The sequence below is a fragment of the Varroa destructor genome, unplaced genomic scaffold, assembly GCF_002443255.2.
Source record: "Varroa destructor unplaced genomic scaffold, Vdes_3.0 BEIS01000001.1, whole genome shotgun sequence".
NCBI classification, from domain to species: Eukaryota; Metazoa; Arthropoda; class Arachnida; order Mesostigmata; family Varroidae; genus Varroa; species Varroa destructor.
In genome coordinates, this window is record NW_019211454.1 from 71,847,867 (window position 1) to 71,873,033 (window position 25,167).

At 41.2% G+C, this 25,167-nt stretch overlaps 1 protein-coding gene across 3 annotated transcripts in view; it reads left to right on the forward strand.

The window, feature by feature from the left end:
• LOC111249174 (uncharacterized) overlaps positions 1–25,167 on the forward strand; it is a 43,643-nt gene that overhangs the window by 9,549 nt on the left and 8,927 nt on the right. For 2 of the 3 annotated variants that reach the window (XR_015330464.1, XM_022802705.2), the window contains exons 2-7: positions 17,399–17,448; positions 18,241–18,277; positions 18,427–18,618; positions 21,294–21,497; positions 23,611–23,926; positions 24,991–25,134. Coding sequence is in view for 2 of the 3 variants with exons in the window: in XM_022802705.2 (XP_022658440.1) it covers positions 17,399–17,448; positions 18,241–18,277; positions 18,427–18,618; positions 21,294–21,497; positions 23,611–23,926; positions 24,991–25,134 (943 nt within the window). In the remaining variant the exon portion in view is untranslated. The remainder of the gene's footprint in view (positions 1–17,398; positions 17,449–18,240; positions 18,278–18,426; positions 18,619–21,293; positions 21,498–23,610; positions 23,927–24,990; positions 25,135–25,167) is intronic. The other variant, XM_022802714.2, reaches the window with a different exon arrangement.

Genomic DNA, 25,167 nt, shown 5'->3' on the forward strand with positions numbered 1-25,167 from the left:
GTTTGCCACTTAGTTATGGTGCTGGGTAATTGACGGAACTTTACAAAAAAAACTTTTAGACACGCCGCTCTATTCTATGCAGTGTACTGTCGGTAAAAACACAACGGACTGATAAAGTCTCGAAATTATGTCAAGCGGCCATGCCAAATTGTACCTAGTTCCGATCATACAGCCTGCTGTTCTACGGGCGTTGTACGTCCCAAGATAAAACATATTCGAATTTCCCGTAAGATTCTATTTTTCGGGTAACGTCAACAAAGTACATTTTCTAGATAAAAAATGTTATTATTCTATACCTTGCTTTTTAGTTATTTAAAAGGCATGAACTTTTCCTGTACCATTTCTAAGCCGCTTGCTGTAAAGTCATCAAGTGTCGTGGATGCACCAACCGAAAAACACAAATAAATAACCGTGAGTGATCCGCAAAAGTTTATGAGATCTTCCGGGGCCCATTAAAAATACCTACCGGTAGCTTATCTGCTATCCCACGTTTTATCTATAGGAGCAATACCAAAAACTCCATATTATTCACAGCGTCTGCACGTAATACTGTTCATTTCATTCGTTTATTGATCTCTACAAGTTAAAGATCAGACGGTACATTTAGGATAGCCAGAATCTGTTTAAATAGTAACTGGATTAATAAATCGGCTATATGGCGTATGAAGTTAAAATTCTCTAAAGTATGACCGAACCGGTTTGCAACCCACGTCTACAAGTGGTGCTCCGTCGGCAGTTCTCTACGACGACTATAAGTACAGACAGTGACAACTTACTATTCAGTGTGTGCTTGTCCATCCAGGGCCAGCCTTCACCACTGAAGTAACGACAAACGTCACTAAGAATAGACTAAATAGATTGAAGTAGTTTACATTCGCTCGTCGACTAGAACAAGATGCTAACGCCATACAGAAAATAAACAAACAGACATACAGATACAGAAATAGTTTATCTAGAAAAAAATATGATTCAGGATCAGTTACACTCTACTAACGTGTTACTTTTTCTATCGTCTTAAATTTAGTACTAAACCCAAAAGAAATTTAATGTAATATCGAGCAAGTCTAATCCGATATCATCTGAAGCACTACTTTGTCCCAGTATGTCATATTGAATAGCTATTAATTTTAAAACTATGCCGTTTTTTAGGCATAGCTTTAAAAATAGAGACGTTGTCTCCGATTTTTAATTAACGACACGTGGGAAAACATTATAATTGGCTATGAGAGTGCGTGGGCACCCCTTCACGTAAGTCATATTGCTTCTATTCTCGAACTGTTTCAATAGGTGATGCGTCGTACATAGTCTAATGGGGATCAAAGTATGCAGTGAATATTTATTGCCAGATCTCACATGGAGAACTTATGTTTGTAGTACTATGGGTTACAATATTACACTCTGGATGATTCAGTTCAGAGTAACTCAAAGAGGGTTTACTTATGAAAAAGTCAAACTTCATTGAGTAGAATAAAACAGACAACATTATTGTTTTGTGTACCACTCCTCGGACACAAATGCATTGGGGTCTTGCCAGTTGATGCAGTTACGATATATACCAAAGTGCTGCCTTGTTTTTCTATTTCTTTACCTTTGTTTGTTTGAGATCGCAATTAATATCACGCTGCAGGAAATCAAGACGGCATAAAAACAAACCAGACGGAAATTATCGGCACGAAGCGAGGCCTTGAGTTAACTAAAAATATTACGAGACGAGTACCTGCAATCCGACCTACAGTAACAGTGAGCTCGCCAGCCTCTGGTTCTTGCTCACAATCTCTAGTTTTACTATATGGGAGAAAAAGCAAGTGCAGAGCATTGGCCTAGTACGGCGTCCTTATGCCCTATTTCTATGGAGAAACATTTCGGCGAGGCGGGAAGCGCGCCAGAAAAGGTGGGAGTAGTCAAGTATTTTTATCGGCTCCTTCCCCCATTCTTGTCCAAAAGTCGCGGTTTGTTTATCTGGCATTGGTTGTAGCTGGGCCGCAAACCCCATCAGCAACTAAGGGCTCGTAGTAACGCAAGCTGTAGCAGTGTCACGTATGGTGTGCAGTATACGTCTGTCGGGGCGTCGGTCTGTGTGCGGCAAGCGGGTGGCAATGACGACGACACATTCCGTAAACTTCATAATAATAGGACATTGGCCGCTACTTGGCGAGGCCATTGTCAGTGCCACCAGCGGCGTCGCATCGCCGCCCAAATCCATCCAAACACCGCTATCCCTGTCTCATGTCCTATCCGGGTCCTACACTCGGTCAACACATTCGTACGTGGTATGTGCGTTCTATGAAATTGGGTCTCGTTTTGAGTGGGTAAACAAGCGAGCGAACGAGCGGGCGAATAAGAGATATAGCCGTATGCCAGTGACTATCAAGCCCTGAGCAACCTCGCTTGCTGCGCGCTCCTTTCAAACAAAGGTTCCTTCCGGCGGCCGTCTGTACAGTCTCTGTCGGCGTCGCTAGCTACCACATGCTGTGTCGTACGGCCACTGCCGCCATTCAAATCTAGTAGCTGTGCGCGCGTGGATGGGTGAACGCGTGTTGTATCGCACACACAACTGTGCCATGGCTTACTATGGCCTGTGCAAAAACAGAACCATGTATTGTCTTATAGCGAGGCTGCTCGTTGGCTCTGTGGGCTAAGTGGCGACGAATAGCAGTAACAGCGAACCATCGCAGCTGCAAAATAGGGGACGCATCAAAACCAGTAGTGGCAGCGACAGCAGCATGTATTTGGGTGGTCGGTCTCTCGTGCCCCTGATGTGTATGCCATGCGATGTGGTCTCCTACTCTGAGCTGCGCTTCTGTCACGAAGCGTAATCGACGTGCGCTGTGTCTCATGGCATCACAACCATCCGATGGGGAGACAGACACTGGGTTCGCACAGGCGCACGTATCGCTACTTGCCTTTGCCTGAGCTTGCTTCGGCTGTACTTGGTTGGAAACCTTAGTGCGCTCGTAGTTCCGGTCCTTACTCGGGCCACGGGTTAAAGAAGGGAAGTATATGCTATAAAACGACATACGGCTACACATCGAAAAAGCGCGGAGATGAGTGGTAAGGACGGTAACAGAGTAAATAGGACAGATAGAATACAGAAGGTCCGAAATGGGAAGATTCTTGAACACGAGAAGAAAAGCGGTGTCTGACTATGGCTTGTAAGGAGGGTCATCTGTTCCATTGTGAATAGATTCAATAAGCGATAAATTGGGAGTGTTAAGGAAAAACGAAGCGGGGATACGACTACACGAGGTCTTCTATCGGGTAACAGCAGCAGCAGTGGAACGAATATAAGTTGAAAAGAGTAAAAAAAAAATGAAGGGATTCGGGATCGTTAGAAAGTCGTTGGGAGCCAAAAACTGGAACTGGCTCAGGAAGACGGCAGAATCGGTTTTCCTTGAAAGAGTAAATTCTGCCCTGTGACCACAAGCTAGACTCCAACTTACATACACATCTAGCCAATCTTTGGGCAAGTATCCATGGAAGCTAGTGCTGCTGCTGCCATGTTGCGTCGGCCCGTAAAAGGGCCACCTGGATAGCGGTTGAGAGGGAGAAGTGAAACAATAAAAATAAAATATCGCGTAAAATCACACACTACGTATTACGTACGTTCTATCTCGTTGTCGGAGTAGCGGTAAAAGGTAATGAAATGGCAAATGATTGCGCATAAGGGAAAAATCGACGACAACGATGATTATGCGCACAACAAAGAAGCAAGCAACGGAGGGAGTGAATGACGCAATAAGTGACAAGGGAGGTAAGTCCAGACTGATCCTGGACAGAAAAAGAATAACGCAAAATATACAAAGAAAGGCAAAAATCGTGCGTTGTTGTCTTGTCTCTTGTTTCCAGCATCCCTTCTCCTGTCATACTCCCTTCCGGATATAACTCCAGTTTTCCGTTATGCATGATGCTATGACACAAAGTACTACAATTAACAGAGGATGAAGACACCAGGTCGTCTGAAGACCGGAAAGAAAGACTGAGGAATACCGGAGATTGAAAGAACCGCCGTTTGCTGCTTTATCGAGACGGGCTTATGAAAGGGGTTTCAGTTTTGTCGAGCGCATCAGTATAAGAGGTTCAGTCGGTCGTTTCCTTCCTGGGCTCTATTTTTTATTTATGAATACAGAAGACATACGATAGCGATAAGTTTATTTCGAGTTTAAAACTCGTACTTTATCGAAAACCAGGCATGACGGGGATCGTTGCGACATCTTCACAATGTCGACTCAACAAAGAGATATGAGATAATCCGTATTGTTGCATTCTGCCAGCTGACAGGTAATCGTCTTTGTTGTTGCAAAAGGTAGGTAGCGCACGTTCCGTTCATTTAAATGAATGGGCTGTCCGTCAGGTTATGTATTCTACAGAAGATTAACCGATATCTGTAATTTCTTCTTTCATGCGCGCTATTTTGTTCACTTCTAAACCAAAAATAAATAGAAACTTTACGACATTTTTAGAGTACTTCAAACCTTGGACCGACATTTTGGGTCTCCCGAGGAACTTTAATTTTTACCGTTACCGTTTAAATTACTTTACTGTTTAAAATTACCGTTTAAAAAACTTTTTCTGTTTAATCATTTGTTTATGATCAATATTACTGTCTAAATAAATATGGAAGAATTTCGCGGCACATTACCACTTAATTTCGACTAGTAGTTTATGCACTCACATAACCTTCTACAGTAAACACTGTTATTCTTAAACACATATTAGATCATATATAACAACAAGCATTATCTTTGGTAATGCAGTTCCATAAACTTGAAGCCGATGATATTACGGGGATTTGTAATCCTCACGAACCTGGCTAGCAATAAAACCTCATAGGCAAGTAACGCGTCTTCTAAATAGGTTCAGTTAAAGATCCCGCGTGGGTTCCTCTGTACTTATTATGTAGTGTGAGTTATACATATGAGCGGTCTTATACATACTAGCGACTCGCAGATGACTTCTGCCAATCGATCGACTACATCGAGACTGTGTAAGTATGTATAGATACAAAGCAGATATATTATACTCGCTTATGCATGCGCTTATCTTAATATAATAATTGAAATCTGCTTTTCTCAAGTTGGCGTTCAGTCCGGATAAATTCAATAAGACCAAATTCTGAGATAGATTCTGCTTACAATAGATAGCCCCTTTCAATCTACCAGCATTCATTGGCCCCTCCTGATAGACCGTGCAAACGGCCGACATATTAATAGCTTCGTTTAAGCAATTCCGATTCATTAAGGGAACAGTGGGGTCTGCAGGAACAGCAGGGGCTTTGTTGGGCAAGTTTCTCCGTTTGGTTATAATGATTCCCTGGCTCACTTTCTGTTTTCTACGTTCACTGATCGACCATCTAACAAACGATCAGTGGGAGCATGTAGGTGGACGCCTTACTCCATAACCGTCGTTCCAGCCGGAAGCGTTCCCTGGCCATAGCTTCGTTTCCTAGCTTTGAAGAAACGACTCTGCGTCCCTTCCGCCCCCACGGATAATGGGAGGCGCTGTACGAGTAGAAGGGAAGTAATGAATGTGTCGTGAAGACCGCCTCCTAACTTACACCTCGGTTGGTGAAGTAGATTATTTGGTATATATGTATATATATTTTTTTGCGCTATGTGCTTAGAAGGTTTGAGAGAGCTGTGACTCTGTACATCTTATTTCCTCTGGAGTAATCGTACCTGCATATATGACTCTGGTGCTGGCAGAACTACCCTTTGTAAAACTGTCAGTACCTGGGACTACTAATTAGAATTAAACAACAGAAGAAATACCTACCTTGAGTGCGAGCTTATAAATTCATATTCTTTAAATCCGACTATATTGCACAGAAATTCTCTAGCCATTAAATCACACGCAGTACAAAGATGCATTAAAAGAGTCGTCATATTATACCGTAGTCGCAGCGCGGATGGCTTTAAGGGACAAACCTCTGTTGAAAGAGGTCGACGGGCCGCTGTTTCAGGTTCTACTAAAGACATCTACTACACAACCTATGTGCGTAAAGTTATTCATTCATATCAAAACACCAAGTTGGCTATCAGATTTGCAAAACAGGTTGTCTGCATTGATTAAGTTTTCTGTAGTATAGTACAGACGAGCGAAAAATAACCCAAATAGTATACAGTTCCCAAAAAGCGATAGCAGTGTGTGCTTTGACAAGAACCATGGGCAGCCTATAGTTTTACTCAATGTGTAGGTCTTTATAATTTGGTAAATTTTAAAGTATTGGTTTAAAACATAAACGTCGATCTTTCACTGAGTCTCATCGCACTTGACTACTATCAATCCCACGCACGAGTACTAACATCCTAAATGCCTAAACTACAACTACACGCAGTGGATCTACGACAGCAACGGAGTACCAAAGATAAGCATGCATATAACACAGCATCCGTGAACAGGGCGGCGGTAACAGAAAGATGGACTTCGTGTGCTTTATATTCTTCGATGGAACTTCTATCGAGAGAACTAAGTCCCCTAAGAACTAACCGAGATAAACTTCGAGCACGACATAATTCCGTAGCAGCTGTACCAGTAAGACAAGTTGCGTTGTGGCCCGTCAGTAGGGGATACAGCGATAAAGTCTTAACTATGCCATTGTCCACCGAAGTAGAGGCTCGAGCCTAAAAAGATGCGTGGAAGGACCCCACAAGGGTGGTAAAAGACCACAGTGTATGCGTACGTGTGAACATGCGTCTCAGAAAGTGATAAGGCGTGCAGACGTCTGTCGACGTGCGCTGTGGAGGATCATGGTAATATAGGTGCGGATGATCATGGCTGGATGCCTTCGAGTGGGGGCGGAATCATCTCGGAGGTATGACAGTGAAAACCGCTCTTGGAAACAGAGCAAAACTGGAATGCAGAACCTAGGAGAGAACTGGTGATTTGAAAAAGTAAGGGAGGCGTCTCTGAAAGACAGATCCATGAACGAAAGGTTTAAGAGTTTCCCCTTTCTCTAAATATAAGGATTGCGACACTTTTTTTTGGTTTGACACATCTTCACAAAAGATTGTAAATTTCTGACTCGTCTCCCCTTGCGCCTCGAGTGAGTCTTTTCGTAAGCTACTCAACCGGTCTCGCACCGTGCAAGAAAACCTATATAAAATGTAAGCCAATGAAACCCTAGAGCATTTCGTTTGTACTCGTATTCTTGTACTGTTTGATACCATAACGTTTATGTTCATCATTACATGAAATACACACGTTATATAGAAAAAGTACGAAATTTATATCGTTCCTTCCTTGTCCGTATCATCCCCGCAATGGCGACAGATAACTAGAAGTTAATGGGGCGAACATAAGGGACTAGTCGTAAGCCAGTTCGGTGCGGTGCTAGTTTCATTAAATACACTAAATTAAAATATCTAATTTTGATGTGTCGAGTTCTCCATATAGTTGCTTTCGGCAAATGGAGTAGATCTTTGCGCTAAAAGTCCAACGTAAAATGCAAAAATGCACCATTCTCGGGTCCTATTGCTTCCAGTGTCCCGTTATAAGAAAAACTATTGTGACAGCCTATGTATAGCCTTATGCTGTTCCGTCTTTATAACACTGAAGTAGGAGCCACTTGAGAAAGCATAGATAGTAAGAGAGAGAAGAGGGTCAGTGAAGGGGCTAAAGGAGCTAAACAAAGATGGCGCTGGATCAAGTAAATTCTTTTATGCCCCTGGCGTTTGTTGCTTTGAACGTCTGCTACCAACGAACTATCATTCTGTCAGTTCATGCCCCGACAATGATGGGTATTACCCCATTTCTGTCTATCTTGTCCTTGACGGAACTTATTTGTGGTGTCAGCAAGGCCAGCCAAGTTTGGGGTCGCGATGTCGTTCTTGGCCTGTCTGTCGAGACAAGCTTGCTCCCAGGAGCCCAGCAACACAGTGTCATCCTTTAATTTAGTCGACGGTCAGAGATACTTGATGCTTTCTGACATCTAAAGGTTGATAGAAAGGTGTACTTTTAAAGTAACCCATTATTTACAAGCTTGTTCTGGTAACGTATATCTACCTGGACTTAATAGTCCCAAAGGGTTCAACTTTTCAAATGGATTGTACCCCTCAGGCCACCGGGTTGAAACCAAAACTTACAATTTTTACTTCACAGTTTAAAATGTTATGATTTGATGGCTCCAAACGGGCTGATGTGTCGAAGAAAATTAGGAACACATTTTAGAGATGAATAGTCGTCGGTATTTCGTCAATCTGTGCGTCAATACCCGTAGAATATAACATACTTGAAGTAAGCCTCTTCAGCATAGGCCCTATCCAAAGCTTTGTGTTTTCTGAGTAAATACGTGCTTTTAGCTCTCACCGTTTGATCGTCCAACGTTTACAATTACCATTCATACTTTTTCCCTGATATTATTCATCTTTCGAATCGAAAATGCAAAAAGTAACGCTGTATTGTTTTACTTTGTGAATGCTACAATACTTCTATCTGCTTAGGTCGATATGTAAATAAATATTTATTTCGTTAAGTGCAAAAAAGCTTTGATCGATATTCTAATGCCAGTTACTAGTCTGCCTATGTTGGGCTGTAGTGACAGCGTTGGTCATGCGCTATCTAGCTAGGAACTATCTAGATCACGAATAAAAGGACCATGCCATGTAACCTAGGTGGGCTCTTGGTTCAGCTCGTCATTGGTTGTGCAGTTGCCTATCTAGTCAGAGTAAGGCTCGCATCCAACTGAATAAGCTCTCTCCAGAGACAAAAGGTGTTTTTGGCCCTGAGGCGAACGGAGGCGGGTCCACTGATCTCGCCAAGGCAGTTATTGCCCTTCCATAGTTCTCCACGTTTTATGTTTATACTCTGAGTTTCGCTTTCAGACATGCATCTTTCATATACATTCAACGGGAAGAACGGTCACAGGAAGCACTACTTTTGTCTGTAGGTAGCCAATTTGGCCATCATATCTGTACGTCGATGTATCAGGTTCATATCAACTAGTTTAAGGTCTCATTAACCCCAAGCTTTAATTTGCTTCTTTGTAACACATACATTAGGCAGATTGGATGCGCAAGGACTCATTGTATCAATTAAAGTGAAAATAATCAGAAAGTAAAGTACTTTCGAGAATGTTGGTCTTCCAAGCTAATCGGACACTACTTGAGCTAGCTCTGTTTCGATTGATAGGAATACCTATATCGGCAAGCGCCAGAGAAAACAGTTTTAAAAATGGCGTTTATTAATGCTTACTTTACTTTAAAATATTATCATATTCTATTATTTTGCGTAAATAAACAAAGTTATTATCATTATATTCTATATAAAGGATTATGTCTACTAAAGCTTCTTTCGAACTTTGGAGACGAGCTTACCGTTTATTCTAGTATCTAACCAATGCATACAAATTTGACAAGCAGGCTTTTTTTGTGACGTGATAGTACTACAGTGCGGTGTCTAAAGAGGTCATTAGTCTCATTAACGGATATAGAGCACTGGCATGCTACGGACGAGAGATGACGACATTGGTAAAGCGCGAGCTATTGGGAGATACAAGAACCGGATAGGAAAAACAGACAACTCTAGAGTCTGCGAAGGGTAGACAGCGGCTTACTTCACCGGGCGACCCGACTGAACACGACATATTTCGTGACATGCGTCTGTTACCACTTTGTTATCGTGGGCTCGCTTACAAAGGTTAATAAAATATTTCATCGGCTGGTTGATATGTCCAACTATCATTAGTGAAGAAACCCCCCAAAGTTCTTCCGTGCGCGGTGTAATGTCCCGCCGCGCCATGCGAAGACTTCACTAATAGTCGAATTTTTCTCACAATCGTCACCGTAACCGATTTTATTAAGTTGTTTTTTTTTTTCTTTATTTGAAAACGCTTACTTAATTCACAAATACTGATTAACTTGCTGTTGCTTTAGCTAGGGAAGTCAATTCAGATATCGCCACCGAAACACGACGAGTTTATTCGTTGGTGATGCGAAGCTTCGGAATTTACTCTAGGACAGATTTTTGTATGAATAAATGTAGAAATAAAGACTGCGATATCTTGTACTTATTATCTAGTAGATGAAATCTACGATGTGTACCTTCATCGAATTCGGTGGAATGACATGTGCTCTAAACGCCGCATTGAATGGAGGTTTGTTTACACATTGTTTGTAGTAAACTCAATGTTTCGCCATGTTTATCGACAGTAGGGTAGAAAATGGTTTCATTTCATATGTAAACCCTGAACCTGAACGAGTTTCGCCTATTTATGACGCTCATCGATTTAGCTCTGATTAGCAGCTAGTCTCACATCTGTTTCCTGTGTTTTTTTGACTCAAAAATACATATACTATTATCACTGTTATTGTTATTATTTCTGTTTACATTATCATTTGTTTTTATATTACACTCGTTGAGCGCTATCGCATCATTATATAGCGGTTTACTATTTGCAATGTTCAAGCAATCCCGACGTTCACTAAGCAAGTGAACCTGCTTGGATGAAAACAGAGATTGAAAAGTGGGGAAAATACAGCTGTCGAGAAAGCCAGATTAAATGGAAAGGTGTAGACACGATGAGACATATCCATATAAGAGGCAGTCGGCCGCCGCTGGTAGAAGCTGTCGTTTGCTCAGCACAGGTTTCCGCTTTGGAACCAGAGCTGTCGGACGACGGTCTCGGCGAACGAGTGGCAAACTTTCCCTGCGCGTATTCGGCGGCCGACGCCAGCCGGCATGGGACGCTGCTTGCGAACGGGGGTGGATGTTTACAATGGATGCAAGTGCAACGCCGGGGTTAAACCCGCTGCCTCTACCTCAGCTAGCTCCTACTCTTCGTCGGTTGTTTTTTGATGACAATAGAGCGTCCAAGGAAAGTGGGGTATAGGGGAAACTACGCCACGCGACCAAGCGGAGGTGGCTACAGCGATCTCTGTGAACGCGACGAAGGTGGCGAGACGATTATGCAAACACCAAGCGGAACACTGTTACGGGGTAGTTATGACGGAAGTGGCGACGGCGCCCCTTTTCCTGAGTGTCCTCTTCCCCCTTTTCTTCTATAGTCTTTATTTCGACATCGAGTTCCATTGATCAATAAACGCTTAGCCATCGAAAACAACTGCTTATCCTAATGTTACCCCCTTTTATAAAGCCAACATATAACCGTAAATCAACGAAGGTTCGCAAGTTAATTTTAGTGTTAGACAGAACGCACGAGAATATTCGTAAATGATTCACCAACAATGGTATCGCTAGTAGCAGCGGTAATAATAGAATCAGGCGTTGTAAAGGGGCCTAGGCGCTGAAGTCGATAAATAATTTAGTATTGTATTAGGGTATTAGCAATGACAAAAGACGCCCGTCTGGTAATCGAACTCAACATTGTGCCCATCATATCATTGCCACGATACCTCTACCTCTAGAAATTTACGCGTGACGATATGAAACATCCAGTACCCTGGAAGGGTCTAATCTTTATTGGTCTGTCAATACTTAATGTGTAACAAGCTATGTGATGTAAATACAGTATTTTTGCAGGTCAGATAAATGAGGTTCTGACGTAGCCGAACGTCCAAAAAGATGCTCGGCTTTCTTCACGGATGATTTGCTAGAACTGACGAAATGGCGATTTCGCTGCCTTTTTATCATCCACCTGTTGTAACCTAATCGAAAATGAAACAACATCAGCTTTGACAGTGCGTCACTATTAATTTTTGCGATTCTTACGGTATGACGCTTCAAAACGTTCACATGTTGTTGAATGATATAGCTTAACTGATTAAGGCGAAGGCGCTGTTTTGGGTGAAGGAACGACGACGTTTAAGTAAGTGTTATTCAATGTACAATGTATAGACGAATATGTTCTATTATACCGGTAGGCTGAGCAGGTCCATAAGAAGGCTACGCACCCATCATACCTACGTAGCCCAGAAACTTTGCATTAGATCCGTCATAGACTGACACTCCTAAGTTGGAGATATAGTAATTTCAAAGAGCCTAATAAGTAATTGGCATGAGTACGCTCTAAATGCACGATAGCGCGTATCAGCGCTGGTGCATATTTGCTTATTAGATAGAGGAACTCAGACGCGGCGTAGATTACAATCAGACCATAGAGACAACCAGAAGGAGACAACTGTCTGAAGTAGCGGTGTTTAACGAACTCAGTACCGAAACACGTAGATACATGACAGACGAGGCGGATTAGCGTCGAGATATTCCCAGCGATGCACGACAATATGTTATTGTGATTCGATGCATACCTGCTAGTCTGGGACCTTATGTAAGAACATTGTATGATAAATCATACAGCCCGAATACTAAGTCGTTCGCCATATACTGTCATATGAACAAAATGTCGAATTTGTTGTGAGCTTATCAAGGTTTTTTGATGAGATGCTTTATTAACTAAAGGATAATATCTGAAGTTGATTTTGATATCTCGGCTTTGTCTAATGTCGTTTCATGACACCTATCACCTAATAAAGTATGTGAATCAAATAGGAGGTTGAACAGGGCATGACCTTCTCACTCAATCTAAAGGTTCATCAGGTAACGTACATATGTAGTGTTCTGTTCCTTCCTAAATCAGAACGAGCATCACAAAGCTAAGTCCTATGATTAGTATTTATAGTCTTCCTCGGGGCAAACTGTCAAAATGTACGGATCGGCTGACATAGTCTCAAACGAGAAACAAACACATTATGTGTACATTACCATATAGGCATACGTTAAGTATTGGGTAATGCGGCCCCACTACATGATACTGTTCCTGATTCGTAAACAAATCAGGTTATGAAATTGATAAATCACGAGTAACGTTTGGCAATATGGCCACATATCGGTTCGGTACCGGTTGTTCCAGGGGTGGGGATAGTCGCACGTCCTCGAAAAATAACTAAAACTGAGAAACTATTAATGATCACATTTTTTTTCGCTGATCTCCAATAGGCGCCATTCGCCATATCGTATACCGCTTAGAGTTCATCGACTTCGTTTACCCTGATTGTGTTACACATTGGCCAGTTTCGGAAATTCTATGAAAGGATCTGCCTGAATTCCCTCCACTCAGTGGTATTGGCTAGATGTGGTAAACGAACGCACTTGGCACGTGCGCTTCAATCGGTCTGTGAGCCCAAACTTGAATATTACATTTTTAATCTCTCTTGTTAGTTACTCACTTATTATGACACACGTTAGCCCTACAATATAGGTCTTCGGAAAAGGACCTAGCAGTCCTAGTTTCATATTCCCTGCATGCTCGGACATCTGGCCGAATCCCTGGTGTAACATTTTTCACATGCGGTTAGAAATGTTTCCATATTTTGATAATATAACCAATAACCGGAAAAGCTACAGGACATCATTTCGTTAATGGGTAATACCGGTTCTTTTCTCCGACTCCGGATCTCAAGCCGTTGCAATATTCGACCAATTGTCTGCTCATTAGTCAGCCCTAAGCACTTCTCTAAACCCTAAGTGCGCATTCAAGGCCGAAGAAACGCTCTTCAGACTGGTACGGTGCTTTTCTGATTTAATAGGTTTTCCCATAACCGTAATACGTGTTCGATGCGCCTGTTATGCCAAGAAAAATAAGGCCACTGTTGCAGTTGCGATGTAATTATCAGAGTTAGTGGTACTCTTCTGACTGATTTTTTTTTACCTTTAGATTTGCCTCTTTTTTAGACTTCTATGTTCAGTTGAATACAGCGTACATGGTTGAAAATCAATTACGATTAAGTAGAATCAGGCCCCATGTGCTAAGCTTGAACGAACCGATTCCAAATTTGTAAGCTCGCAGTGCATTGCAATTTTGCTAAATGCTTGAGGTTCTCCTGACTCTTGACTTGATAGACCCGAGAACTTTTCTTCTAAGTTCTCGGGTGACCTTAACTAAGTACTGGCTACTAGTACTGGCTAGTCAAGTCTGAAGTGAGTCTTTTCAGAAAATTATTTGTTAGTCTATACAGAGCTCTGTGAATAACCCTTGGAAAGAGCTCTCACCTATTGATAGCCAATCAAGGTCCACTTAAGAAAAATCTATTACTCTACATTCTAATAGCTCGAAACAATTCTTGTCGACATTCTGTGAACGAATACATTCTTTCCTTTAACTACTTGTCCTTTAGATTCAAAAGAAGGTTAAAAAAACGTTGACCCAATTTTCATTTACATACATAATCGTCTTCGAAAATCCCATTTCGATTGTTAACGCTTAGATGAACACGCTGGCGCCCAATCGTTATTTTCTAGCACGGTAATATTTATCTCCTCCGCCTTCATCTTGAGTACATGAAAGATGTCTTTCATCGGAAAAGGCTGAAGTTATTTGAGTGGAGCCGCAACGGATTTGGGGCAGCTGCCGCTGTGTGTCGGACATAATCGCCAGAAGCCTGTTTTCGAATTGTAAGCCAGCATTACGTCATTTGCCCATTCTGACATGATTTAGGTATAATGATGCAATGCTACGAATAGAGGGCACAGGAATTATTTTTTTTGTGTACGGACCGAATCGACAACTCCGACTTCGCCGTTGCCGATAGAGGTTCAGCATCGGAAATTCGCTGAATACTGCTGACGCTAATGGCACCATCTTCACTACCTTTGTATTGCACATCTTGGGCGTAAAGCCACGATCGTTATGACGATTATTACCGATATTGATTGCCGTAAAGGTACACACATAAAAAACCGAAACTGTGGAATTAACTATACAGTTATCGCTTCTCGTCGTATAAGCTGACATGCTTTCGCCAAGTACGCAAGTTTATGAAGAGGAAGGTATACCACTAAGCCGATGTTTTACTTATGGATAGTAATAGATATAGAGATATATATATATAGACATATAGCGACCCTGATTATTTTACAAACGCTGCCAGTCTATCGAAACAATACAGAGCGAGGCCGGATTAGGGTGGGCGCCAACTAAGAATGCAACATGGGATTCCCGCCTACAAATGTGTCCATGTTCAGCGCATGAAGAAGCTTTCGTGTGAATCTTAAGGACATTGTAAAAGGATAACATTATTTAACCGAATGGTAACCTTAAAAAAGTCAGTGATCGTAGCTTCCTAAAAACATTAGCTTGCTTCAAATGGATAGGAAGTGAATGATCTGTCCAGTATATGTGTTGCCGGTCGCATGTCTGTCTTTCCGACAGTGGAATAGATACGTCGCCTGGACGTAAATGCGCGTTCCCAAGACTTCCGCCGATGCGAACCCGGTCCAAGTTGGTAAATGCAGAACCTTAGCGGCAAAGAAAACTTTAGGATTCGGCGGGCTTACATATTGTAATCTGGAAAAGTGTCGTCTGGTATGTCCAATGGTACCCGTATGCGAGCAGTATTAGACACGCACTGCTCAAAGGTTTCCGAGCTGCTGCTGTTTCGGATATTGTACGACTCATATAGCCACTAAAAAACGCCTGTATAATATGCTTTTGGAACAGCGGTAACAAGCTAAACGATATAAAGGTGAACCCTCTTATCGACAGAAGGTCTCATTCTGTTACAGTTTCGTTTAACTATGGGATTGGACTAAATTAGTTGACTCAGATGTGTGTTTAATTGTTTAATATTACTTGTGTATCAAATATACATTGAGATCTAAAAATATTTTTTTACTCTGCAATAATATCGAGTTGTGATAGTGCAATCTGCGACGCCTTTAAGAATCCACTTGCTGGGTATCACGTTTACGACGACCGCCAAGGCGAGGGGTTGTCAATGGCAGTTGATTGTTTAGTGACATTTCCTACACACTGCTATCTAGAGTATAAGTTTTTTTTTTTTTTTTCGCCTAAAAAATACATTTTTCAGGATAGGGATACATTCGATCATATACCCTGTTTTCTGGCGAGCTGTAACTGCATCTTTCTTACGTTCGGCTAAACGGCCTTAAAGGAGCAACATGTTTTCCAGCCGCAAATTAACGTTGGACCGCCATAAACATCGTCATAATGATGACAGAAAACGTGGATCTATCTTCATTCTCTGATTATTACGATAGATTCAAGAGCGACTACTTAGCTTTTTTGCCTGAAGATTTTGCAAAATAGAGTTAAGCCAATAAACGATGCACATCGTTACGCGGCTCGGCAGTTATGTCCTTATCAACTTTTTAGCTTGACGATTATCAGCGTCTTACAGAAAAAAAAATACTGAAAGCGTTTAAAGTCTGAACCCGTACGCTCCTGAACAACCTAGGCGTGTGTTGCGTCAACTAGTGCTTTCATATATGTGTACAGCATTAGAGAAAGGGAAGAGTGAAGCCAGCTAGAAACGACGCATGACAAAGCTTGCGCTATACCACGCCACTCAAATATATGAATTCTTGAAATCCGCCCCCTTTTTCCAAGTCCGGAACCCCGCAATACCGCTCTAGCCCCCACTAAAACCCTTTACGAAGTGGACGACCGCCTACCCAAATTAGCGAAGACACGCCAATGGCTTGAAGCAGCTGTTCAACCTGGCGTCACTGGGCTACGGATCTGAACCCAGTCGTCGGCGTGACGCCGCGTGAAGTCTGACCCGGTCGAGCTGGGCTCCGCTGTCTCACTAGAACTATAGAGCCTGGAGTTTTTATGCAGAATTCAGCTGTTGACAATTTCGCCTATAGCTATTTTTTGTGTTCTGTCAGGTCCGCACCATAACCAGCCCCTGAATCGGGTTTTATATGGAGATACGTGTCACAAACATAGTTTATATGGACTATCAAATAATATTAGTTAGTAAAAAGCGTAGTGTAATTATCTTTCATCTGCAGGCGGTGCTGTTTGAGATAGACCTACTTAAAAGATGCTCAGTTCAAGTGTAATAATCCGTAGCGCTATTGAGTTAAACTAGAACTCAACTCAAGAAGGACGCACCTCAGAAGGATAAATTTGCGTTCTTGTTAATGCTATAACAAAACAATGGTTTTTCGGTGAGCGCACACATCCTCACAAATGTAGAGGTTTTGCCCTTATGCCGCCATGTTATATTTGCACACAGCGACTATCAAAGTAGCCTAAGTGCAACTTAAGAAAAGCGAATCGATATAGAAAATTATTTTACAGTACTTATTATCAGACATTAGTTAACACAGCTGTTATATGTGATTGTAACTTAATCATAAACAATGACCTAATGGTTTGCGCGGCTGGCTGTTTTAAACCTCTATGGAAACCCTGATGATCCCTGTCCCGATCAAGATTCATATTTAAAAAGCGAATGTATACACACAGTAGTCACAATTGTCTAATGCAATTCAAACCCAGTTTTGAATGTAAGATCCGAAACGTAGGTAACAAAAAAATGTTCGAAGTACTGCAGCCATCGTTGCCTCACTCTTTCACATATCGTGGTTTAATTTTACAACTAATTAACGATTAGAACTTGACCGTTTAAATAATCCAAGGCTTAAAAACTTATTTAACTAACATTTATATTTTTTCGTCCTTATCGTGTTCCATCTTAAGGTACAGAATGCATTGAGGCAGGCTAGACGGTTCAACTTTAGCTTCCAACGGTAAGTTACAAATCATCGACTTTAACTCGCATATTCTCCTATTTTCTTTTTCTTGGTTATTGCAGCAGAAAGCTGATGGTCGACTATTGCCAACCCAGTGTTGGTTCTCCTTGAAAAAGCTATGACTCAGCGCTTCGTACTCCTATCTGTATATATATACATATACACAATATGTAGGGAATTTTTATTTGTACTGCAGAGGTTCGTTCGAAAATGGAATTCAATAAAGATAAATAAATACGAATGTTTTTAACGAGATCATTAATATGTCTAATCAATCCAGTTCGTAAGAAAAAATCCAAGTAATTAATTTATTACCTAAAAAATGAATATTTACGTGTGATGTGCGGCCGTTGCCTTTGTCATTTCTATATTATGTAACGAGTAAATGCTACCGGAAGTTTAGCTCACCGTTAGAAATAGACAGTTTGATAATTAGGCTTACCACCAACCTAGCTTTTATGGTAAATGTGGCGCTTCACGTGACGTTCTTTTACTGTTCTATAGCTGACTATAAGCTGACACGTTCTAAAAATAGGCATCCTTCGAACTGTTTTTTTCAACGCGGGTCAATTTGAAGACTACATGGGCTTAACTAGCTTCGAAAGAAGTTTGTTAAATAACAAATTATGTTTGTGTAAAGACACCGTGCGCTTTGTTAGCACCACGCGAACTACGCTAGTAAGTACTTCACTCTTATCTCAACCTATACTTTGGTATTCTAAAGTTTATTTGGATTGTTTTGGAAATGGTATAAAGTTTAAGATGCTCATGTTTCCGGGTGTATTCCAGTGTTATGCATCTGGAACAGAACGAATCTCACATTTGTGTAAGTAACATGGATCACTCATTTTGGCCATGATCGTTTGTATATCTAATGGTCTTTAATCTAAACAGCCAGACGTGTCGTTTTATTTGATAACCATTTCGGATTATACATAGCATCATAAAAATCTATTTTTGTCCTTCCTTGTACAGATGTGGTTCCGCTGGCTCTCGCGGGACCTGCTGGTCTGGTTCTTATTGGTATCAACGGTAGTGAGCGGACGGCGCTTCGGGTGTCCTGCGCGGGTTCCAGGTGTTCAATGCTACTGCATCGAAAAAAGCCGCGGTCTGGACATCTTTTGTGAACGAAGCAACATCGATAAGATACGCAGTATCCTGCTGCTGGTAAATAATTAATTTTGATATATATCTTAAAACTTCGCTCGCTATCGGAATCTTGGCTAAATCTGTGCGATTGGACGCAGCAAAACGCTGTACCCAGAATTTGTTTAGAATTTTTTTTACACAATGTGAGTTCATTCTACAACCTTATTATAAATATATATTGCAGTTATTAGTTGCGGAACTAGGTATAATAAAAATTATTATTATTATCGTTATTCTTAGTGATTTTGTAGGCTTGCGTTGAAAGATAGTCGGAAAGCTATCGAAAGAAATATAGGCTAGACAAACGCAGTATGAGTATTCTAAAAGAGGAAGCGGCAAGCCGAGTACGAAGCTTAGAGACACATGCTGGTTGTGCTACATTGAAGCAATTGTTAAGTACGTGTGGCCAGAAGAACAGCCGTTCAGATTAGGCAAAGCCCTATCCGAGTGTGAGCTAATCAATTCACGCCTCTACACGCACTGTCCATGTATACGAAAAACAATCTGTCTATCCGGAGGTGACATCCGGAAGCGGTATACATTGACTTAACAGATGACTCGCAACTGAAAATAGGCCGCTTTTGTTCGTGGCCGCGTGTGCGTCCACCAAACGATGTTGCGCAACGAAGTACACCGTTTACCGTAGCGGTAGCAGTCTCCCAAATATATTAGGTGCTTCTTTGTAACACCGCTATATTTTTGCGGTTCCGTAGAAATTCCTATTGTATAAATCTAAAATTTGTTTGCGGCTTTACGACGAACTCGAAGTGAAGTTAGTGTTTTATTTGAATTCACAACAAGTACTATATAGTGTTTACTCGTAAACAGTTTCGAAAGCCGCGGAGCTCTGTGCGGAGCCAAACATAAGGCTGAACTGTTATCGCCGTTTCATATCTGGCAAGTTGGCTCCGGTTGGCACTTAAGAAAATGTCACTTTATTATTATATTATATTATATATATTATTACTATTAGACTTTGGGTTACACACGACGGGATTCGCGCAACTACCTAGCCATCTTGCAAAGCGTTGCCAAAGTAAATCTCGATACATATGGGAGTGTCCCAAAACAACCACTGTCTTTAAGCTAGCAACCGAGACGTTAACAGAACCTGAACGGCTGATGATCTTGTGGAAGTCCAGTATGAGAAGACATGGGACATCGAAAGAAAATTGCTTTCGATTATTGGCTACGGATAGTCTTACCCAGGCTTGTTTTAGGGGGACGTGCGAGCTACTAAGGTAGTCAATGGACTTCCAATATCTACCCATACTGCAAAAAGCATGAGTGGAAATACAGCCCGTGAGAGGCTGTAGGCACAACCTGCCTAGATCCTCTTAGTGTTTGATTGCTCCATCATTGACTGGCTGTAAGTTTCTATGCAAAAAGTTTGTGGTTTGCGCAGTTCGAATTAACTCCGCATTCGTGCATCCATCTACCCATATACATAGATTCTTGCATATGGCTCTCACTATATGCACCGTAGAGCAGAATCAATATCAAAAAAAAGCACTACCTTTCTTCTAAGTTACTAGTGGCGAAAGTGCTTTACACATAGCTTGCGTCATCGAGCTAGGCAGAGTGGAACTTTAGGTCCGCAGCCTTAAGCTTAGAGTTCTAAATGGCCCAAATGGGCTAAGCTTAAAGCCATTCTCCTTCGGTGTGATATGTGCGTAAATAGTGTTTACTGACAGGAAACGCAGACGACTAAAAAGTCAAAGCTGGCTGAACATCAACGTTTACTCCTGGCAAGCAAGGGAAGAGATGAAAAGCAATGAGGAAAGCGCAAAAAGAAAAGAAACTGGGTTATTTTTACTTAACAACGTAACGTTTACGCATTTAAGCTTTGTGCCTGTATACAGCAACACTCTGTGGTCTGTACTTTCTGCTTGTCATGCAGATTTCTAGTAAAAGTAATTGTAATAACAACATTTTTTTGACGTAACTACACCAGTATGTTGGATCAGTCAATTTTCTCGAGCAAGCACCTACCCGAAAAGGTGAAGTAGCTATTCCAATACCTAAACTTACTTAAGGATGCATTTATACAAACTGATCACTGTGTTATTTTCGCTAAGCACAGCACCAGACTATTATGGCTACAAATAGCGCCCCACGGAAAGAGATACAACATCTTAAACGGCTCTGTTTGCACAAATTTGATAGGTTTATGACACATATAAATTTTTCGCTCTACTATAGATTAAACAGCTTGTTTTGTCCTTAGATCACCTTGAATATAGTGAATGTTGTTTTACATTGAGATTGACTCTAGACGTACCGATCCCAGGGAGACGTCGATGAAAAGCTTTTTCTACTACTAATATTCATATTATTTGTGTAAGTGAGTAGGGTATTTCGAGGTGACAATCAGATATTACATCAGTACCGTTGGGCATTCGTAACTAGCCCAGGGCAGGAAGATTTCCAGTTTCAATAACGCAGCAAACGAAACAGTCCTTGCAATTTTATGCTTTTTATTCTTTTTTTTTTTTACCTATTTCACTGTATTGCGTTATATCTTACCGGCTGAATTTGGAAATTATACATTTAGCTCTCACCGTCTCAGATCCGTAAGTAGTTCTTATTAAAGGATCTTTCTCATTTATGATCGGTAAGCTTATCCTGCTGCCAGCAGATATGAATGATAGTCGCTTTCAATAGTGTACGTAAATGTCCCGCATTTGTTTCAGGTGGCGGAGCAGCAGGACACGATTATGTACCTGAAGCTCATTAACAACTATATGGGCGTTCTGGCTGAAGATATTCTCTATGGCTTGGATATAAAGCATCTGTTAGTGCATGAAGCCAACATTAGCTCGATCCATCGCGATGCCTTCCAGGATCTCGGGGACCGTCTAGAGTCTTTAGATCTTTCCAAGAATCATCTAACCGAGGTATTGCATCGAATATTCTCGAATACATGCGGCCATGCTCTACAGGTCTTAAACATGTTTCTGTTTCATATTATATGCTATTTAGTGAAATACATTGTGTATACTTAAGGTTAGTTAGATCCAGTTCTCTCATCTGTTTTATTATTTATCTTAGAAACCTGAAAAGATGTCAGAGGTATGATTCGGATTATATTATGGCTATACTAGCAGTTTGATGCTAGGCTCGTTATCTGGTAGTTAGTTCAGTATGGTTCGCCTTGATAGGCTATACTATCCGGTAAAATGCTCAGACCGGATATTTAGCGACCTTTTGTAGCTGTGGTTTCTATACTAACATAAAGTGTATTATCAGCCGCTCCAAATAGTCGTTAGGTTTGATCGGTTCGTTCCTTTTGGGGAACCCTTGCATTTTGCAGGCCACTACGACAAACACACCGAGAATATATCTGAAAATAATCTAACCTGTTTCAAGGAGTCGCACTATTTGTATTTTTAGTATATTTGTAAACATCGAAATCTCTTAATAAGCAATCTTTACACGTAATTAGCGATTGAATGCACGAACAACAAGTTACGGAGTCGTGTTTGATTTTGTCGCGGATTCAGTCTCTGTATTGATCTTCAACTGTCCTTCTAAGAACCTTTAAACGGTGCTTAATTGTAAGCGTGTGAGTTTTAGTTCTTTTCTTTTTATCTTCATGAACAAATCGCTCACTTGGGTGGAAGTTGTCGGTCTTCTTCATGACTGCAGTGTTGTGATGCAATCATGAAAAAGCGAAACTGGTCGAATAGAGAAGACTTTATTAGGGGTGAAGAATAATATTGATAAATTACCGCATTAATTTGTCTGCTTTTGACCTCAGATTGACAGGTTCTGTACTACAACATACCGACAAGCTTTTTTTTTTTTTTTTTTGTTGTATATCGCATTTATTAACTAAAGGTGACGATCAGGTTTGCTGAAGTCATAATTTTTGCGAGAAATATCTATAGAAATAGCGTTAACGATATTCTTTAAATAAAGATCTACAAAACGATTGTTATTAAACATATTATAATCGGTTAATCTTCTATCTAGCTTCACGAATGTGCAGCGGTCAATCTAGTGGTCTCATTAGCTTTGTTAATATTTGACTAAGTAATAAATCGTACTCTTGGGTATATGGACAAAGACAACGAACGACTACATAAAAAGGTTGATATCCCCGATAGTAGTCGAATCAATGCAAAGTATATCTCTTACGAAAACGATTATGTGTTTCCTTATTTCATTGGAAAATTAAGACTAAAAAAAAAAAGCAATAGCCTTACCGATTTTTTGTTAGCACTAGTAGAACTGTCTGTAAGAACACTGCAACACAGCACGCAGCAATAAATTTACATAGAGGGATTATTCATATATTTAATACAGAAATGTATGTCAAAATACGGCCCGTTTCGTCAAGAAATATAAACGATGCCAGTTCGCGCTGTAAGAAATCCCTTGCTTTCATCCAGCCTAGATTGAGTCCTAGTCGGCCAAGTACGAAACAGAGCTGGATCCAGCACGAGCCTCTGTCGATGCTTGGCTAGGTCAATGATTTCGTTCCTGGTACAGGACGTTGATGCGCCTTAATGGATACCCATGGCTCAGGCTGTTTACCACCTTGTTCGGCCAGCGCCGCAGTGTTCGAGGCGTTCGTTATCATAAGTTACGCGGAACTCCCCCTATGCTGCTTTAGCAAACTTTTCCTATAACAATCAATGAGCATACGTATACATTGTTTATTTCTTCACGAGACTAAAGTGATATTGTCCCTTGTCGCACAATGCTGCTACTAAATATGTTTGAATTTAGTGTCATTACACAAAAAGTCTTGGTAAGTGCGCATATCTTTCTCCATGGATTGACGCTGCGATCTAGCAGCAGATTTCTATCACTGTCTTGTGATAATTGATCTAGGTATGAGGCTACAATAACCGCAGCTTCTAGGCAATTACCAGATGTATATATATATATATGTGGCGATATTACAGATATAAACAGCTAACGTTGCTTGGTCAATTAGAGGCTTTGAAATGCGGACATCTTTACTGATTGTACCTTTAATGATTCGTCTCGATACGTTTGCAGATTCCGACAGAAGCCTTCGAAGCGCTGAAAGCCCTAGTATCGCTCAATCTCTCACTGAATCGAATCACCATGTTGCGTAGTGAGTCATTCCGCGGTCTTGTCTCGCTTATCCGCTTAACGCTGTATGGCAACAGGCTACACACTTTGGACTCGGCAGCCTTTCTGTCTTGTGGGAACAATCTTACGCGGCTAAATATCGGTCGCAACAACCTCACTCGAATTCCCGCTGAAGCGTTAGCGCTTATAGCTGGACTGCAACACCTCGATCTTCATGAGAACAATATCACTCAGATCGAGACAGAACATTTGCCTGAAGGTAAGCTTTGCTATTTTCCTTCACAATATTTTTGCTAATAACATACTAAACGCTCTCTTACAAGGCAAACAATGAGAAGAGGCAAGAAGAAACATCCTTGACAGATGGACAGAAAGGGTCACAGCGTGTTTGACCAGTGGTAAAATAACTTTTGCCGATAAGAGTACCTTTGCTGACCCGTATTGGACATTTCAGCCCTATTAATCCTGAGCAGCTGTCTAAATCTCTGGTCTCGGGGCACAGTTGAAGCCTTCCCAACACGCACCTGCCAGTATTTCTTTCGTATCTGCTAAGAGGCTCTTATTCGAACAGCAAAACTGCTGTGCAGCGTTACTCTAGAAACGTCAATATCACTTGCCAGCCATTTCTCAGGTAGAAATTATTATGCACAGATTATGTGAAACATCCAACTTGCACAAAGGCATAGTTCCCCTTCGTGTATGTGTTCCATTTGAGAATCCACTCTATTTTAGTGTATGGAATAGGCTTGCATGAATACATTATTTTTTTGAAATTTACACATTGTTCTCGGAACGGAACCTGGACAAATATTTAGGCCGTGGTGGGTCGGCGCCCTTGCATAGGGCCACTGTTGATCGGAAAAACGAAAACAAGGAGCAAAGTCGTTTACGGCAAACTTGAGAGGAATAAAAAGCATGATCTGCTTATATTTGTACTGTAAGAAAGAATCACAGGATGTCGGAATCGATGACTCACAAACTAAAGAACAATATAGTTCTAAACATTTTGTATTCTTCCAGCTTTACGCGGATGTCTCCATGCATGTACATTCTCGACACACGCACTCGACAAATATTTGCCTTTATACCTAGATCGTAGAATACAGGCAAACATTAGGTAGGCGTAGGGGCAAAGAGGTGGCCTAAGTTGCGATATATACCCCGAATTTAGCTGCCTTGCTATGTGTGTATTTACAGTTTCAAATATATTAACAGATTTAAAAACTCATTTAAATGGGTATTTACTTCTGACGGAGACAAAATTCGTGCTCAAGATACTTCTACGTATAACAAAGTATTTTTTCTATTTGTTATTGATTGCAGAGCTCGACAAGCTAAATTTAGCGGAGAATCAGATCAGTGAGGTGGGAGCGGGGGCTTTGAAAAGGTTGACAGGCCTTGTATCGCTAGACCTCACACGCAATAATATTGACTTCATCCACCCTGACGCTTTTCGAGAGATTAGCGGTTAGTTCCAATATATAAAGTGCATATAATGTA